General features: G+C 54.5%; 2 protein-coding genes across 2 annotated transcripts in view; one reads left to right on the forward strand and one right to left on the reverse strand.

The window, feature by feature from the left end:
• Window positions 1–268: 268 nt before the first annotated feature.
• SSTR2 (somatostatin receptor 2) lies at window positions 269–1,384 on the reverse strand. The gene has a single exon (XM_054393867.1). The coding sequence runs from the start codon at window positions 1,382–1,384 to the stop codon at window positions 269–271; it is 1,116 nt and encodes a 371-aa protein (XP_054249842.1).
• A 7,638-nt stretch (window positions 1,385–9,022) lies between these two features.
• Window positions 9,023–17,289, forward strand: part of SLC39A11 (solute carrier family 39 member 11) — a 100,347-nt gene continuing 92,080 nt past the window's right edge. Inside the window, exons 1-3 of the mRNA XM_054393895.1 lie at window positions 9,023–9,036; window positions 10,245–10,358; window positions 11,385–11,423. Coding sequence (XP_054249870.1) covers window positions 10,251–10,358; window positions 11,385–11,423 — 147 coding nt within the window. The 5' untranslated portion in view covers window positions 9,023–9,036; window positions 10,245–10,250. The remainder of the gene's footprint in view (window positions 9,037–10,244; window positions 10,359–11,384; window positions 11,424–17,289) is intronic.

Raw genomic sequence — 17,289 nt, forward strand, 5'->3', positions numbered from 1 at the left:
GGCACTTTGGTGTTGAAATGCACTGCATTGCTACAAGTTGTCTTTGTTTGCCTGGTGAGGCAGCTCCTCTTGAACAGTAGATCCTTCCCAGCACTTGAAAGCCAACTCACCAGCAGCTCAGGAGGAGCCCAGCTGAGGACCCCACCGTCCATCAGTGTGTCACCGCCATCCTCTAAGCTGGCTCTCCTGTCCTGACTCCGTACATCCCATTGCCATTTGGGAGCAAGTGGGAAGAGGAAAGTGAAGGAAGGACAATCTTGCTGTCCTCTCAGATGCTCGTCTGCAGGTCACCATTGAGCAGGGTCCTCTGGGTTTCTGTGGTCTCGTTGAGCCTGGATTTGTCCTGCTTGCTGTCGCTCCGGTCTGCCTCATCCATGCCACTGACCTTCACCAGGCAGAGGACGTTCTGAAAGCTCTTCTTGAAGTTGTCAGACAAGAAGGCATAAAGGATGGGGTTGGCACAGCTGTTGGCGTAGCTGAGGACCACCACAAAGTCGAACATGCCCTTGAGAACAGGCGTGGGCACGATCAGGATGGAGACTGAGGAGACATTGAAGATGTAGAAAGGAAGCCAGCAGAAGATGAAGACAGCAACCACGATGGAGACCATCCTGGTGACTTTCTTCTCAGACTTTTTCCTCTTGGAGGAGCCCACTCTGATGCCCGAGGACTTGACTTTGATAATGATGAACAAGTAGCAAAGGCAGATAATGGTGAGAGGCACCAGGAAGCCCAGGATGAAGGCATAGATGATGAAGCCTGTGTACCAGGCACCCGACTCTCCTGGCCAGATGATGGTGCAGCTACTTCTGCCGTGATTATGCTGCACCCCAGCATAAATCATGATGGGCATGATCACCAACAGGGAGACACCCCAGACGGCCACGTTGATCATTTTGGCTGTCCTGGGCCGCCTCCACTTGGCAGATTTAATGGGGTGGACAACAGCCAGGTACCGGTCAACGCTCATAACTGTCAAGCAGAAGATACTGGTGAACTGGTTGATCCCATCCACTGTCATGACAATTCTACAGATGGCTTTGCCAAAGGGCCAGTGCACCAGGGCAACCTGCATGGCCAGGAAGGGCAGACCGAGCATGAACAGCTCGTCTGCGATGGCCAGATTGAGGATGTAGATGTTGGTGATGGTCTTCATCTTGGCATACCGAAGGATGACATAAATCACCAGGGTGTTGCCACACAGCCCTATGATGCAGACTACGAAGTAGATGAAGGTGAGGATGGCATTGCTGGTCAGGTCAAAGTGATGACCTGTGGCGTTCTGCGATGTGTTGGTGGCTGCCTCCACAGAGAAGTTATCAAAGGAGGAAGCTGGGGAGAACCAGAATGCGGTGGCATTGGGCAGCTCGTATTCCAGCTCCATGGCTGGTACTGCTGGTTCAGAGGAGCCGAGATGTCATCTTCCCTCACTCTGGGGATAAAGGAGAAGATTCTAGAAGTCAGAGATGGAAGTGTCAGAATTCCTGAGGAGGACTTGCCCACCCTGCTGTCAGGGTCGGTGGGAGAGATGCTCCCCAGAGGGGCTTTCCCCAAACCAACCACCCCATGCCCGCTCCGGAGCGCGTGCAGTGCCAGCAGTCAGCTCCGGACACACCACAGCTCCTGCTGACTGGCGCTATGGGAGTCCCAAAACCCGGCCGGTGAGTCGCCAGCTGATGCCCGGAGCACCAAGTACGGGGTAAAACCTGCCAGTCCTTTTCCCTCCCGGCCACGACCCAAGCCGGGACAGGCACCCCGAGCTCGGACGACTCCGATGGGCGCTGAGGAGAGCAACCCTCGCTCCCGGTTACCCACCCTGCACTCCCTGCCGCTGTAAGGGGCACGGGGGCGATGCAGTCCATCCCCCATCCCGGTTTACCTGCTCCCGCCGTTGCACCCCGGGCCGGCGGGCAGCGAGGGGGTCACCGGCAGCGCTCCGCTCTGAACAGCCCCTCACTGAACAGCTCCGCACCGTTCCGCTCAGCTCCGCGCTCCCGGCGCAGCTCCGCCGCTGGACCCAGCGCACCGGCTGCGCCCCGCCCCGTGCGGGGCGGCTCTGCGGGGCCGGGGCGGGGACAGCCCGAACAGCCCCGCTCTGCCCACCCTGCCCTGCTCTGCCCACCTTGCTAGTTCCCCTCCCTGCCTGCCCACCCTACCCCGCCTGCACTGCTCTATTGCCCACCCTGCCAGCTCTCCCCTCTGCCCACCTTGTCCTGCCTACCTTCCTCTGCTTTCCCTGCCTGTTCTGCCCGCTCTGCTCTGCTCTCCTTCGCTCACCTCGCCTGCTCCCCTCCCTGCCTGCGCCGTCCACCCTGCCTGCCTGCACTGCCTTCCCTGCCCGCTCCGTTCTGCCCACCCTGCCTGCTCACCTCCGTGCCTATTCTGCCCATCCTCCTCTGATTGCCCTGCCCACGCTGCCCACCCTCACCGCCTCCCCTGCCTGTCCTGCCGTGCCCACCCTGCCTCCTGCCCTGTCAGCAGCCTGTGAGCCAAGCAGGGCACCTGGGCTGCCTGTGGCTCTGGCTGCGAGCCATGCGGTCTCAGGATTTGTGCCTGGAAGTGGAGCATCTCTTGCCTGTGGAGGCTGCTGGTGTGTGGCAAAGGGTGCCCAAAACCAGGGGCTCATAGGGGGTCCAAGGGACATAATCTGGAGGTGTTGTGCAGGTGATAGCATGGGTGCAGAGACCTTGCTCCACCTCGGAGCATGGCAGGATTTGCCTGGCTCCATATGGCTTCCAGCAGAAGGAACCCCACATGGCCACGCATCTCTCAGCTCTATCCTTTTCTTCTTTGCCTGGCTCCTGCTGCAGAAGCTGACTCTCCCCAGTTTGATTCTAATGATAATGCAAAGAGCTCAGCTTCTGATGGTTCAGGGTCACCAGTGAGGAGGGATGGAGCAAGGTGATGGCAGCGTGATGGCTATGCTGTGACCCCAGCTGGAACTCCCCAGGAGGTGTCTGAGAATCCCAAAGTCTTCTGGGAAGCTGGGAGTACCTTGACCTTAGGATTTTGGACTTTGCCACCAAAGGCAAGGCAAGGCAAGTCCTTGATAGCTTGGGACAGCCTGGGGGAGGTGGGAAGGTGAGGGGGGATTGGTCACGGCTTTGGAGCCTCTGGGGAGTTGAGCAATACAGGTGGCTACTGCCTCAGCCTCTCCCTCTGCAGTTACCCAGTAACAATGACTACAGGAGGAAAACCAAAAAAGAGAGGGTTGGGGGAGATAACCTCTGCTCTGGTTTGTTTGAGATCTTGAAAGCAATTAAATAATAGCTATTGGTTCCCCCCTCCCCTTTCCATCACATACCAAAGAGACAATAGAAAACAGGAAATTAAGAGTGACTTGGAACAAAGAGCCCAGAGCAAAGCTGCCGATTGTGGCAAGAGGGGCTGAGAGGTTCTTGTTTGCACTTAGCCATCCACTTCCCAAGGTGAATCTGAAGACACCAGGTCCTGGAGCAAGAGTGAGAATCACGATCAGCCTCATAAATTTTTAGGAGACTGGGAAAAGCTTCTGAGGTAAATGATGTGCAAATTATTATCTCAGTAAAAGCGTGCGAGGAGGGAAGAGAGGGAAGAAGATGGTTTGGCTGATGGATGGGGGCCTGAGTCTCTGCAGGGTGCTACCCACTGGGGTTGGGGTATCCCAAGGAGTAATACCTGTGCAAGCCCTGGGGCCAGTTCCCTGAGATGCTGCTCCAGGCAGTTGTCTACACAGGGACCTGGGGACCACCACTGTGGTGTGCCTGCTGGAAATGCAGGCAGAGGTGTGGGCAGAGCAGAGATGCTCCCTGATGTCAGGGAGGAGGAAATGCAGCACACCAGCATGCCACAGGAGAGGGGGTTGATGCCTTGTGACTGTTTCCTGGTTGTTTTATCCTCTCAACTGGTTCCTGTGCCCAGGAGGGATGTCCTGACTGTGCCCTTCCCTCAGCTCTGCGTTGGCAGCCGTCACCAGTGGGACTGGTAGTATTGAGTCTTGCTGTGCTCCTTTCCAGTGCTGCCTCCTTGAATTTCTCCCCTGAGTAGGTGATGCTGCTGCATCCCTCCCTGGGGTCCCTTGGCATGCAGCCCCTGCAGTTGGCAAATCTTGCTCGTGCTGCCGTCCTTCCTTGCCCTGGCACCCAGACCAGCTCCCAGCTCAGATTCAAAGCCGTTTCTCCCAGCATGGTGCTGAGAGTCATCTTCCCACTCTGCTGGAGGCCTGGAGCAGCAGGTGGCTGAGGCAAGATGAATGTTGAAGTCCCCGAATGTCTTCCACTGGTGGTGGGGCTGCTCAGAGCTGCCTGCAGAGCCTTAGGGCTTCAGCCACCCTCTGCCCTTCACTTTCACCTCTGTGGAAAGCTGGTGTGGGAAGCAGGGGCCAGAGAGCTGCATGATCTTGGCCAGAGAGCTCCTTTGGTTAAAATAAGATCTGAGCTTCATTAAGAAAACACCCAAACTAATGAAATTATGGGCAGTGTGAATTAAGGGGCTGAGCTGAGCTGATAGCCATGCAGTGAGGAGCAAACAGGAACCAGCTGAATTGGGAAGCCATGCTTGAGCCTTTCAGAGGTACTTTTTTCTTTTATTTTATTATTTTTTTTAATTCTGCTTAGATTTAGGTTGAATTAAAGCCTAGCATTGAGTCTGATCTGTATCTCTGGGTGGTCCCTGAGAGATGTACCCCAGCAGCTGCTTTGGTGCTGGCAGATAAACTCCTCTTTGTCCTTTAGCCTGGGAAGCATTCACTGTGCTGGCAGGGCTGGAGAGAGGAGAGATGCACAGCCTCTTCCCACATGGCTTCAGTGGCCAATACAATCCATGGGATAGGGGCATGGGGATTACGTGACCACAAGGCAGTTTTTAAAGTCTTTCCAAGTTTTCTGCCCTCCTTTCCCAGCTGTCCTGCAAGAGTCCCCATGGAAAAGAGTGTTTTCGACCCCTGTCCTGGAAATGAGTGTTGTAAGGAGCTGGGCTTTGGTTGCCAACAGAGAGGTAGGGTGAGTTGCCCTTTCTCCCTGATGCATGGAGGGGAGGCAGTGAGATCTCCAACAGTCTGCAGGAGTGAAGGAGCCTGTGTTGGGCCTGTGTGGCTGTCTGATGGTGGAGGCAAACTGGGAGGCAGCTGCCATTCCCTAGCAGTCAGGATTTGCTCCTCAGTGCAGCTCACCCTGCAATTTGCTCCTCCTGTGCTCTGCTCACTTGCAGCATCCTGTGCTGCTGGGGCAAGAGATGGGGGCTGTGTGGGGCCAGTCACACACTTTTGGGTCTCAAATGGGTGCCAGAGGGTCCCTGCACATGTCCTGCTTGTCTCAGCCCTGTTCATTGCTATCCTCAGGAGTACTGCACCCACAGTCCTTCTTCTGGTCTCCCCCATTGTCTCTGTAAATGACTGATGGCAAAAATTACTCTGGATCCTGCATGTGCTGGGGGACAGGATCCTGCAAGTTGAAGCTTCCTCTCATCTCCTTTTCTCTGGGTACCTGGCTGCAGTGTCCCATGGTGTGGTGGGAAAGACCTTTGCAGGGAGTGAAATGATGCCACACAGCCTCACTGACTCCACTCACAGTATTCAGGGTGTAGTGCCAGCCTGAGGAGCCTCAGGGCTTCTCATCAGTTTGGAGAGAAGTGCCCCCAAACAGCTCTGACTCCATTCATAGAGCATCCATGCCCAAGCTCCCTGCCATCATAGAGACTCCACTGTTCCCTGTGGCTGTAGGGACAGCGCCAGCACAGGCAGAGATGACTGAGCAATGGGTTTAAACTAGAGCAGGGTAGGTTTAGACTGGTCAGTAGGAAGAAATTCTTTACTAGGAGGGTGGTGAGACACTGGAATGGGTTGCTCAGAGAAATTGTAGATGCCTCATCATTGGAAGTGTTTAAGACCAGGATGGATGAGGCTTTGAGCAACCTGGTCTAGTGGGATTTGCAACTAGATGATAGATGTGGCAGGGAGGTTGGAACTCGATGATATTTAAGGCTCTTTCCGACTCAGGCTGTTCTCTGGTATGACTGTGGTGTATCCTCTCCCATGAGCACTTCAAGTGCTACTGTTCTTTCCCTGCCCTTTCCCTTCCCATCTCCTGCCCAGCAGAACAGAGCTTTGGTGACTCTGCTGACGCCGGGCTGGAGGCTGCCTGGCTCAATTACAGAGCTGTCTGTGATGGGGGAGGCTTTGCTTTCTGATAATTATCCAGACAAACAGGCCTGGACCATCTCCCTGCACCCCCCGAGGCAGGGCAGAACCTGGCTGGTCGAGGCTGGACAGACGTGATCTCATCGGGCAGCAGTGATTGATGGGCAGAGAGAGGAGCTGCAGCCTTCACCTGCAGCCAGGATGGGCAGCAGCATCCACACCCTGCGGGATACAGCTTTCTTTGCAGCCCTGGAAGGTCGGAAGCTCTCCCATGGGAGCTCCACACCCTTCCCACACAGCTCTTTCCTCCCGCTCCCTCCTCTCCCCTTCTCACCCGGCCGTTATTTGCCTTTGTAATGACTTTATCGATCTCTCCGAGGGTACCGGGGCTGGGCTGCAGTGAGAGCTGCTGCACACACTCCCTGTGAATCATCTTGCTAAACCCTTGACGCTAATGAGCCTTTGGAAACGCAACCCAAACCCTCTGCTCCTGTCTGTGCCTCTCCCTGCTGTGCCTGCCTTGTCGGAGGCTCATGTGCATTAAATAGGGACTAAACAGCTCTCTCTGCATTTGGCAGCCAGGCTCCCTGTTCCAGCCTCAAGTGTCAGGGTTAGTTACAGCAGGCACCCCTCTGCTGGTGCCCACATCCCCTCTGGGTCCGAGCAGCCCCCGGATTGTAGCTTAGTTCTGGGGTGACTTTGAGCTCCCCCAGCCTTGCACCGTGTCCACCAGATCTCTCATGTGAGTCTAAACCCAGCAGAGAAGCATAAAGCTGTCACTTTGTTCTCTGTGCCCTTAGATGTGCCAAATAGTTGCCACTAGCTGGTGGGATGGAGATAGTGTGGCCCTGCATGGCAGTGCCTTTGAAACTGCTCTCCCATACTCTGTCCTCTGGAGTGGTTCTGGATGTTCTCATTCCCTTGCTCTCATTCCCCTGCCTTGATGCAGGTCCAAGCTGGCTCTATCCACCTCCTCAGCTTGACACAGATGGATTTGGGTTGGGAAAGAGCCCAGCCATGAGCCCAGACTGCACAAAGAGGACACAAGATGGGAGCAGAAGGACCCTGCTTGCTTTGCCCTGCAACAGGCACGGCTGAGGCATCTCCAAACCCGCCTCAGCCTGCTGTGCCCTGGGCCATCACTGAGCTGAGATGTGTCTCCACCTTCTGCCTGCCACATGTGCTCCAGGCATCACCAAGGAGTTTTATTGCAAGAAAATTAGACATTTGGGTCTGCCTGGTGGTCCCAGAGCTCCCAGGAGTCAGGGCTGTGGTGCTGCTCCTTTCAGCATCTCACACACCTTGAGGAGATTGCACAAGAATTTGTGCCCCTTTTGTTGATTAAGATGCATTTTAGAGACTCCAGGTAACACAGGGATGTGACTTTACTCTTGTCCTTCCTGGTGCTGCCCAGACAAGGGCCAGGGAGTGCTGACTCGCCATCTGCCTGGCATGGGGAAGGGGCTGGACTGCACCCTGTCCCCATCCCACTGTTATCCTGGAAAAGGTTATGCACACAGAAATGACACCAGGCAAGGTGGGCTGTGTGTTGTCTCTGCTGCTGTTCTGCACCAGGCCTCGATGCCATCACAACTGTCCCCATCGCTTGGGGCTGCCCACATGTCCCCAGGCAGGGAGATCGCTGCCAGATGCCCTCAGACCATAGCAGTGTGCAGGGCAGACTCCTGTGTCAGTAGTGTCCCCAAGGCTCACCAGCTGCCCCCAGCCCTGCCAGAGCCTCTGTTGTGGCTGGCTGGGGAACCCTGGGGCAGCGATTGGAGCTGCTTGTTCTGTCCCCATGTCCCTCCCAGCTGGCACCTCCAGCTGCATCTGCCTTGTTGTGGGAGCTAATGAAGGATGGAGGCAATTTCAGGGGAGATTGATTAAATCTTAAATCAGGAAGGTTTCAGATGGCCTTGACCTTTCCCAGCTGTGGCAGAGGAGGCTGATCAAAGGCTGTTAAGAGAGAAGCACTCTAATAAAGACGTGTTATGCTGCAGAAGAGCTGGATGTATCCTTTGGCCACCCCCCTGCGTCTTCTGGTGCAGCACAAGTAGGAGGCACCAGCAAGCCCCGAGACTGGGCTGACCCCCTGTGCTATGGCTGTCCTCTCCCACTTGCCAACAGGGCTGAGCTACTAGGGAGGAGTCCGTGCTGGGGCTGCTTCTGCAGGCAGCCCATCCAGGGCTGCAGTCTTGGCCAACGTGTGTCCCATGATGGGGCTTTGAGAAGACATCAACGAGAGTTTGAGGACATGGTGGTGCCCAACGTGCCATCTGAAGGCAGCGGTGAGGGTGGATGCCAGCAATAGTGGTGGGGGGGAGGGGGTTGTTTCCATCAGACTGCCATGTGCTGGTCATTAAGGTACAACCCATGGGATGTTGTGCATGGCTGATTGCGCTGCAAGGACACAACTCATCACACCGATGACAGGGACGTGCCTTGGGTGGCAGGAAGGGATGCTCTCAGGGCACCCAACCCAGGCACTAGGAGCCGCTTTTGAGCAGCCCAGCGGGAAGCCCGGGGTGGGGGGGCGGGGACGTCACCTTTCTGCGGGGCTGGAGGGGCTGTGCTATGCCCTGGGGGTGGCAGTGGCGGTGACAGTAGCAGTGACAGGAGAACTCTTGCCGCACCCGCCCAAGCCGCCCGCCCGCCCGCTTCACTTTGTACCCGCCTCTCGCGCCCGAACCGAAGAGCCGAAGGCGGCCCGCCCCCGCCGCGCTCCCATTGGCGGAGGCCTCGGTGGTGGGCGGGGCGGCGGCGGCGACACGTGCGGCGGCACCAGGAAGTGGCGGCGGGGCCGCGGTGGGGAGTGCCGGGCGGTGAGCGGGGACTGGGGGTTGCGGCCGCTCCGGGGGCAGCACGGCGGCTGCAGGGACCGGGGGGCGCAGGGCGACGGCACCAGCGTTGGGGTGCCTCCGGTAAGGCTTGGGGAGAGGTCGGTGGAGTGTAGGTGGTCTCCGTTTTTGGGGCCCGGGGGAGTGTTTGGGTCCCACCTTCGGGCCCAGCAGGGTGTTAGGAAGTCCCTTTTGGAGCCCAGGAGGGTGTTTGGGTCTCACCTGGGGGCCTGGTGAGGTGTTTGGGGTCGCCCTTTGAGGCCAGAGAGGGTATTTGGGTCCCACCTTGGGGTACGGTGGGGTGTTTGGGACCACCCTTTTGGGCTCAGGAGGGTGCTGGAGTCCCATCTTGGGGCCCTGTCAGGTGCTGGGGTTCCCCTTGGGGCCCAAGGGTACTTGGGGCGCCGGGGAGTAGGGGCTGTAGGAAGGGAGAGCCTCCCTCTCTCTGGAGTTGGGCATCTGAGGGAGGGTCAGACCCAGGCACCCACCGTACAGGGTTTGATAGCAGCCCTGGGGCAGGGTTGGGGGTCCGACAGGGCCTCGGAGGGGTTAAGAAGGCAATGGTGTGTGTATTTCTGATGTGTTTTTCTATGAATGTATAAATACATCTGTGTTTTGATATATTCATGTATAAATGTATAAATATTTGATGTATTTCTATGTCTATTTTTATACACATGTGTGTATTTTGTCAGCAGTGCTGCTCCCAGGGCCCTTTTGCCAGTGCACTGTGTGCTCAGATAACCTCCATCTGGTTCTCAGCAGCCACTTGGGCACAGCCCTGAGCCATATTTTGGCAGCCACAGGACTTGGTCCCGTTTTGCTTAGTCTCAGGACACCCTTAGCCAGATGCTGCAAGGGTGTTCGCCTTCAGCACGAGCAAAATTGGGTTTCAGCACAAAGAAGTGCCACCAAGAAGTGGGACATGACACACGTGCCCAGAAACCGCCCTAGGAGTGTGGGACAAAGTGTCCCCCTCGCTTGGTGAGGTTTGAACACCACTTCTTCCTGCTCTGTCCTGGTGCTGGCTTGAGAAGCTGAGCCCAAAGTCATCCTGGGGTTGTGCACTGCATGGGATGTAGTGGATTCCATCCCTCCTTGGTTCTTCCTGCTCCTCTGAGCTTGGATTAAATTGCAAAGCCTTCCTTAGGACAGGAAGGATGGTTAGGTTTGTTCTGTCCTCTTTGGTGGGGAGGGGTTTTTGGGGCACTTCCCCATTAACCAGGGTAGAATTTGTTATTCTCTGTTTTGAAACAGCAGGAGCTTCTCCTAATGCACCCTGTCTCTCCTAGGTCAGCATGATCCCGGGGCATGGGCCGGTGATCCAGTCGGTGCTGGGAACTTTCCTCACGTGGGGGCTGACAGCAGCTGGCTCAGCGCTGGTGTTTGTGTTTTCCAGCGGGCAGGTGGGTGCTGGGATCAGGTCCTCCACCCCCAGGAGGAGAGCAAGGTCTGGGATGGAGGGCTGTACCATGCCCGTGGGTGGGTTTGGCTGCCTGGTCCTAAACATGAAAGCCTTGATGTTGTCCCTGGCATGTCCTAGGGCAGGAGGAGAGAAAATCCAACTTTATTTCTTTCCTGTGTCAACACAATAGGAGAAAGAAATCAAATTCCTGAGGCTGAGCTGTGGTATGTGCTGTAGCAAAGCTCATGGTGCTCAGGAGATGGGGCAGAGCTGCAGGCAGGGCTCTGTGTTTGGAACACCAGGTGGTTCTCCTTAACCTGGTTTTGCTGCCAGGCCTCCAGTACCAGATTCGGGTCAGAAGCAGCAAAGGCATCTTGTGTTCCAAAATTAGAGGCCTCTCTTGCTGTTCTGCTCAAAACTTGCTGGGATGGATTTATTATTTATGCCTCTCTTGTGATGATTTATTCAGGAGTTCGTTGCAAAGTGAGATTTTCTTTGCAGCAGCAGTTAGGTTTTGTTCCTGGGGGAGGGTGATGTGCTAAAGAAATAAAACTGTGTTGGGAGTGAAGTGGGCAGGATCTGTGCTGGAGTACTAGAAGACTAATGGCTTTGTTTATAACAGCCTCTAATAAGAGAAATCAAAATCTTCAGGAGTAGAAATGCAGGGCAGCATGCACAGGTGGGCAGGAGAGCTTCTGGTTTGCATTTCCACATCCTTTGGTGTGGGCACTGGATGGGCCAAGCCCAGTCTAGAGAGTGTTGGTGAGTTGAGGGAGCCAGGATGCTCTTGGTGATCGTGGGGTGCCATCACCCCAGGATGCTGGGTTCCTCTGCCTGAGGGGCATGGCTCTTGCCTCAAAGCACAGAGACCACTTGGAGTGCAGAAATGGGGAGAAGAAAGTTACCTGAGCATGGCAGCAATGCAGCTGGCTTCACCTCTCTGCATGCTGGTTGCACTCTGCTGCTTCTGCCTGGAGCCCGTGGTGGCATTTAGTAACTGCTGTGGTTTGTGTTTGGTTTTTTGCAGAGGCGGATCCTAGATGGGAGCTTAGGCTTTGCTGCAGGGGTAAGTACAGCATCCTTCTACTCCTTATCTCTGCCTCTGTTCTCCTGCCCACACCTCTGAAGCTCCATCATGCTTCATTTGGTTGCCCACTCACATTAGTGTTTCTTGGGTAACTGCCTGAGGTGTGCAGGTGGAGCAGGGAAGAGCACAGTGGCAGCAGTGGTGGTGGTCAGGTCCTGTTATGTCTTGGTGCCTCTTCAGTGAGGGTGGCATGAGGAGGATCATGAGGATGCCAAGCTGCCCATGCTGGATTTGGCTTGCTTGTATTAAACTCTTCTCATTTCCTTGGGTTTCTGTATCGCTGGTGTGATGAAGATAGGAAGAAGAGGCTTTGTCCTGGAGCCTAAATGTGCAAAGCTTGCTCTGAGCTTCTTGCTGTCCTGCACAGCGTTGGTGTTTTAAGCCCTTGGGAGAAGGGGCAATAAAGACACTGCAGCTCTACATCCAGACTGCACACTAAATGTGGGGATTATTGCATCTTCCTTGAAGGAAGATATGAAATTGTGTGGTTTGAAATTGTGTTTGGGCTGGTGAATTTAGCTCTTCTCCTGCTGCCCAGCTGTTAGTGTGATGGGGAGCAGGTGAGGGCTCATTCAGACTTGTTAGATCACATTTGTTTTCCTTCAGCAGAGCTCAGTGGATGTGCTCTGTGTGGAAGCTGCATCTTCCCAGGGGGATGGTGAGTGCAGAAGGCTCTGCCAGGTGCCACTCACTATGTTCTGGCTGTGTAGCTGGCACCTGGAATGTGGGTGATGCTGTCAGCTTCTGGATGAACCCCAAGCTCAGTAGCGTGGGTGATGTGTCCAGCAGAGCCTGGCAACTCTGCTCATGCCAAGGCTGGGTGTGGAGCAGGGCTCCTTCCTCCCTCTGCACCCCCAGACGCTGTGCTGCCTCTAATCAAGACACAGTTTGAGCATTTGCAGCCCTGGAGATCGTAGATCTTCTGCTGTTCCCAGTGCTGGGAGCAAACCCAGTTGCCTGCCCTGGTGGTTGACATGAAAGGCTACAAAGCTCTCTGACAAGCTTCCCTGGAACGTGCCTGCAACCTGCTCATGGTGTGAATAATTCATCTTGCCTGCTGGATGGAGTGGATACTTGTGCCATCATTTGTAAATTAATCTGTGTTAGGAATTGTCTGCTCTGAAGCTTTCCTCTGAGGTTTGGGTTTCTGAGCTCTGGAAGACACACCCTTGCCCCTGCAAGCCAAGTCAGAGCCACTTCTGTGGTGGTTAGGAGATGCTGCTGGGGACACAGGGTGGGCTGGGCTGTCCTCTTGCTGTGGCATTGCTGTCTGCTGGCATAACTGTGCTGCAGGCAGGGGGATACTGGGGCATGGCAAGGTGTTTGCCCTGGCCGAGGGCTAGCTCGGGTGCTGCCCCATCCTGGCATGATGCTGTTCTTGCTGTGGCCACTGTGTCACCCTGCCAGGCCACTGAGTCATCCCTGCGTGGCAGAGGTGTGGCTTGGCTGGGGCAGCAGAAGTCCTGCAAACACTTGCTGTTCCCCCAGCTTCTTTCAATTTGCTGTGCTTGGAGCAGCAGAGGGGAGGTTTTTGCCTGGGGCTGCTGCAGTGTCTGGGTTGGAACATCAGTATGGACACCTTGTGATGACAGGTCCAGCTGGCAGAGGGTGGTGCCACACAACCCACCCACGAGCTGTGGTTTGTGAAGGTTTCTAGGCCATGTTCAAGGGCTTCAGCTGCCAGAGCAGGTGCTGGTTGGGGTGAGGTGTCTTTGTCACCCAGGATTACTGCAGCTCTGCCCTGATCCTCTGTGGCCAGGACCAGCTCTTCCAGAGGAAGATGCCAGAGAGCCAGAGGTGATTGTGCCAAGGTTGTTTCTAGGGCTGCTGGGCTCACAGGGAGCAGGTCCTTGCTTGGTGATTGAGGGTTTGGTTGCCAGTAACATGATGAAAGCACCAGAGGTTGGAACTTTTATCCTCCGTTTTGCTTGGTTTGCTCCAGATGTTCCCCTTGCAGCTCTGTATCTGACAGGGGCTGAGTTATCCCCCAGCCTGGCAGGTTGGCTTCATGTAGGGGGGGAAAAAAGCAGTTGGGTTTGATACCTGTTTGTGATGTTTTCTCTTTCTTCTTCACTTCACACAGTGGTGGTGCTCTGATCATGGACACTGCTCTTGCTCTAAAGGAGTTCTGTTTAAAACACCATGACTTTGATGTAGATCTCTTGCAGATATGGCCAGGCTGTTTCCCCAAGTGCTGGGATAGAGACAGAACTTAAGCTCCTCTTTATCTGTGCTCTGAAATCTGGGCTGCTGGGTTTAATTAAACTCCCTCTGTGCTTTGTCAGAGCTAGCAAATCTTTTTCCTGCACTTTTAGGGGCAAGGTAACTGCTTCAAATCTTGCTGTTTTGGTGCTTAGCTCAGGATCCCTGACAGTCTGTGTTCCAGGGAGTGAGCGAGGAGCTTTCTGAGACCAGGATCACCAGGGAAGTGGGATAACAGATCCTTCTCTGCCCTGTTGGTAACCATTTGCCTGCTTGTTTTGTGGGAACTTGCAAAGCAAAATAAAGTCAGGATTAGTAAAAATCTTCTCTACCACTGCTGAGCCATGAGGAGGATGTGGGACAGGGATGGCCAGGTGAGCTCAAGGATGATGATGTGGGATGCAGAGTGTTAGTTTGGGATCCAGAAGGTTGTGGCTCGGTGCTGCAGATGCATCATCTGATCAGGAGGGAAGCCAGAGTAAGCCTGGGCACAGGGTCAAACTGGGAGAGCTGCCTGCATGTGCTGGGAACATCCCAACTGCCAAGCGAAATCTCCTTTTGGCATGGCTCAAGCTGACCACATCTGATGGCACAAAAGTCAGACCCACATGGCTGGTTTTAATGGCACAGAGGAGCTCAGCTTCTTCCAGCCTGGTACCTCTGCTTGAGTGTCTGAGCATTTAGCTCCTTGCTGCCTCAGTGTCCTCTCTGGAAATCATGGATAAGGAAGGGTTTGCTATGTGAAAGCCTCTGAGGTGATGTTTCCATGGAGACAAGACTTCACTTCCTTGGGCATCTGATGTGGAATTCTGGCTTTTATCTTAAATCTTGATATTCTGACAGAAGACAATACTATAGATGTTCTCTGTTATCTTGGTGTTATCCTGGAGGTGCTGTTCTTGCAGTTCTCCTTCCCCTGCAGCCTTGCATGGCTATGCCTCTTCCTGGGTTGTGGTTTGATTCCTTCTGTCCCAGGTGAAGCAGAAAATTGAATATTCCCTCTCAGTGCTGCTTAAAACAGCATCAGCAATGTACAGGGCTCTGCTGAGGCTGGCTCTCATTGTTGGAGCCTTAATGAAGTCAAGCTAAAAGGTTTGGTGGTGAAAGTGTCCTGCCAGCTCCTCACCTTCCACTTCTCCTTCCCACCCTTCCCACTCGTGATCACCTTGAGTGTTCTGATCCACACCCTGTTGAGGTGGCTACTTCCTTTGAAGCTGCTGTTTGCATCTTGGTCACACAGGAGTGTGTTGAAATGTTGCTGCTTCCAGTGCAGCAGTGTGATACCAAAGTTGGTTGTGCAGGGCCTTGCCCTGCAGCCCAGCAGGACCAGCTGTGGCTGGGGATGGAGATCCTTGTCCTGTTTATTCTGCATTTGCAGAAGAAAAGCTCTGAAGCTGCGTGGGCTGAGCTGAGGCAGTGCTGGCTGCATGGTCTGGGTTGGGGAGGAGTGTTGGCACCCCAGCATTTGGGAGAGCCCAGATAGGGCACCCACATGGAGTCCCTGCCTGGAAGGAGATGCTGGTGCCCAAGGGTCAGTGATGGACACCTGGTGAGCCCAAGGAGAGGTGCTGGGGCACAGGGTGGTTATAAATCCTGCTGCCTGGCCCATTTTGAAGGTTTCCCTTTGGTGGGGGGGACACAGACCTGGGTTCAGTCATTTTCTGTGGCACAAGGCAGTTGAGTTTTGTGCCCAGGTTTTGTCTCTGGTTATGCTGACGTGTCCCAGGGAGGGGCTTGGCCTCCACAACCTGGGGTTGCTTTAGATACGCAGCTGCCTTCTGAGTTTTTTCTCCTCCCCCATCTACCAGAGTTTGTTCTCCCAAGAGCTGGTAGGTTTGCAGCCTTGTTGCATCTTGGCTCTGGAACACAAAGTCTCTTTGCTAAAATGTCCAAATCCAGTTTGGCAGGAGGTGCATGTCCTGGTGCCAGCGAGCTGGTGCTGTGGGTCCCCTGCTCCCTATCTTGGCTGTGCTGAGTGAGGGGAAGGCTTTGTGCAGAAAATTGGAGTCTCTAGCAAAGTGACTTCATGGTTTACTGATCTGAGAAGAGCCCAGGCAGGCTTTTTCTCTTCCTGCCTTTGACAGCAGCTTGCTTGGTGACGTTGGTGGGCTCTGGGTTCCTGTCACCAGCTGGACGATTGCACAGACTGTTGTGATTTTTGTGACTTCAATCAGGTTGCTGGCAGAAGTCCCCACCCTTTTCTTAGTTCATCAGCATGATCTGATAAGGGATGCTGCTGAACCAGAGGGGCAAGTGCCAGTGACACTGAACAGGGTGGGCAGGAGCTGGCATCCTTGAGCAGAACCTTGGCTGCTTCTCTAAACCTACACCTGAGCTCCAAGATGGGTTGAGGGGAGCCTGAGGGACATTGTCCCTTCTGTTGGCTGCTGCAGGTTAATGACTTCCAGCTCCTCCACCAGGCGGGGTCAGGAAGTCCCTCTGCATAAAAAATTGTAGAGCTTTTTCTTCCCAAACAAGTGAAGGTGCTTGCTGCATCCCAGCAGTTTGCTTCTCCAGCTGGTGGGGCTGGGGTGACTTTAAACTCTGTCATCTTCTCCCCCCAGAGCCTGCGTATGGCAAAGCTGGTGGGAGCTTCACTGCTGACTTCAGTGGTGATGGGATGTGGAGGCTGAGCAGTGTCAGGCCTCTATTTTCCACAGGGAGATCCTATCTTAACTTAAGCTGACAATATAATTCTGCAAAGCCTTTCCCTGTTGCTTGTGTTTCATGTTGGGGAGTGTGGTTGTTTTTTACAGGAGGTGGCATTTGAAATACGAAGTTTGACAGCTGTGGTTAAGCCTGACTTGACAGCCTGCTTTCTTCTTACTCACAACGAGCTGAGATTTACTCCATCCCTCAGGGTCTGGTGTCTCCAGCAATTGGCTTCTCCTTCCTTAGTTAGAAGTGATTTAAAATGTAGTAGTTTATTACACACTTCTCTCCCACAGCACTCATGCTGTCCCCTGCAGCATCTCCTCTGAGCATCCTGCAGGTGGGACTGTGAGGGGTTCCTGGATGGACAGGTGGGGTCAGCTTTTCCTTGTGGCATCCCTCCCACTGCTGTCTCCTGGCTTGCTTTGTTTGTTCCCACTGGATCCTGACCCCATACACCTTCCTCGGTGGTATCCTGGGATGTATGAAGAAGAGTGTGGCCAACAGGTCAAGGGAGGTTCTCCTGCCCCTCTACTCTGTCATGGTGAGACCCCATCTGGAGTATTGGGCTCCTAGTTTGATAGGGACAGGGCTATACTAGAGAGTGTCCAATGGAGGGCTACAAGGATGCTGAAGGGAGTGGAATGTCTGTCTGATGAGGAAAGGCTGAGAGACCTGGGGCTGGTTAGCTTGGAAAAGAGCAGACTGAGAGGAGATCTTATTAGTGTTTATAAATATCTGAAGGGTGGGTGTCAACAAGAAGGGAACAGTCTCTTTTCAGAGGTGCCCTGTGACAGGACAAGGAGCAATGGATACAAACTGGAACATAGGAAGTTCCACCTCAACATGAGGAAAAATTTCTTTATTGTGAGGGTGACAGAGCATTGGAGCAGGCTGCCCAGAGAGGTTGTGGAGTCTCCTTCTCTGGAGGCTTTAAAGCCCCTTGTGGATGTGTTCCTGTGTGATCCTGCTTTGGCAGTGGGGCTAGGCT

Source organism: Indicator indicator, chromosome 29 (assembly GCF_027791375.1).
Source record: "Indicator indicator isolate 239-I01 chromosome 29, UM_Iind_1.1, whole genome shotgun sequence".
In the NCBI taxonomy this organism is placed as follows: Eukaryota; Metazoa; Chordata; class Aves; order Piciformes; family Indicatoridae; genus Indicator; species Indicator indicator.

What these genes read in the sequence shown, in the direction of transcription:
- SSTR2 (XM_054393867.1), bottom strand. Translation starts at nt 1,384, where the DNA reads ATGGAGCTGGAATACGAGCTGCCCAATGCCACCGCATTCTGGTTCTCC.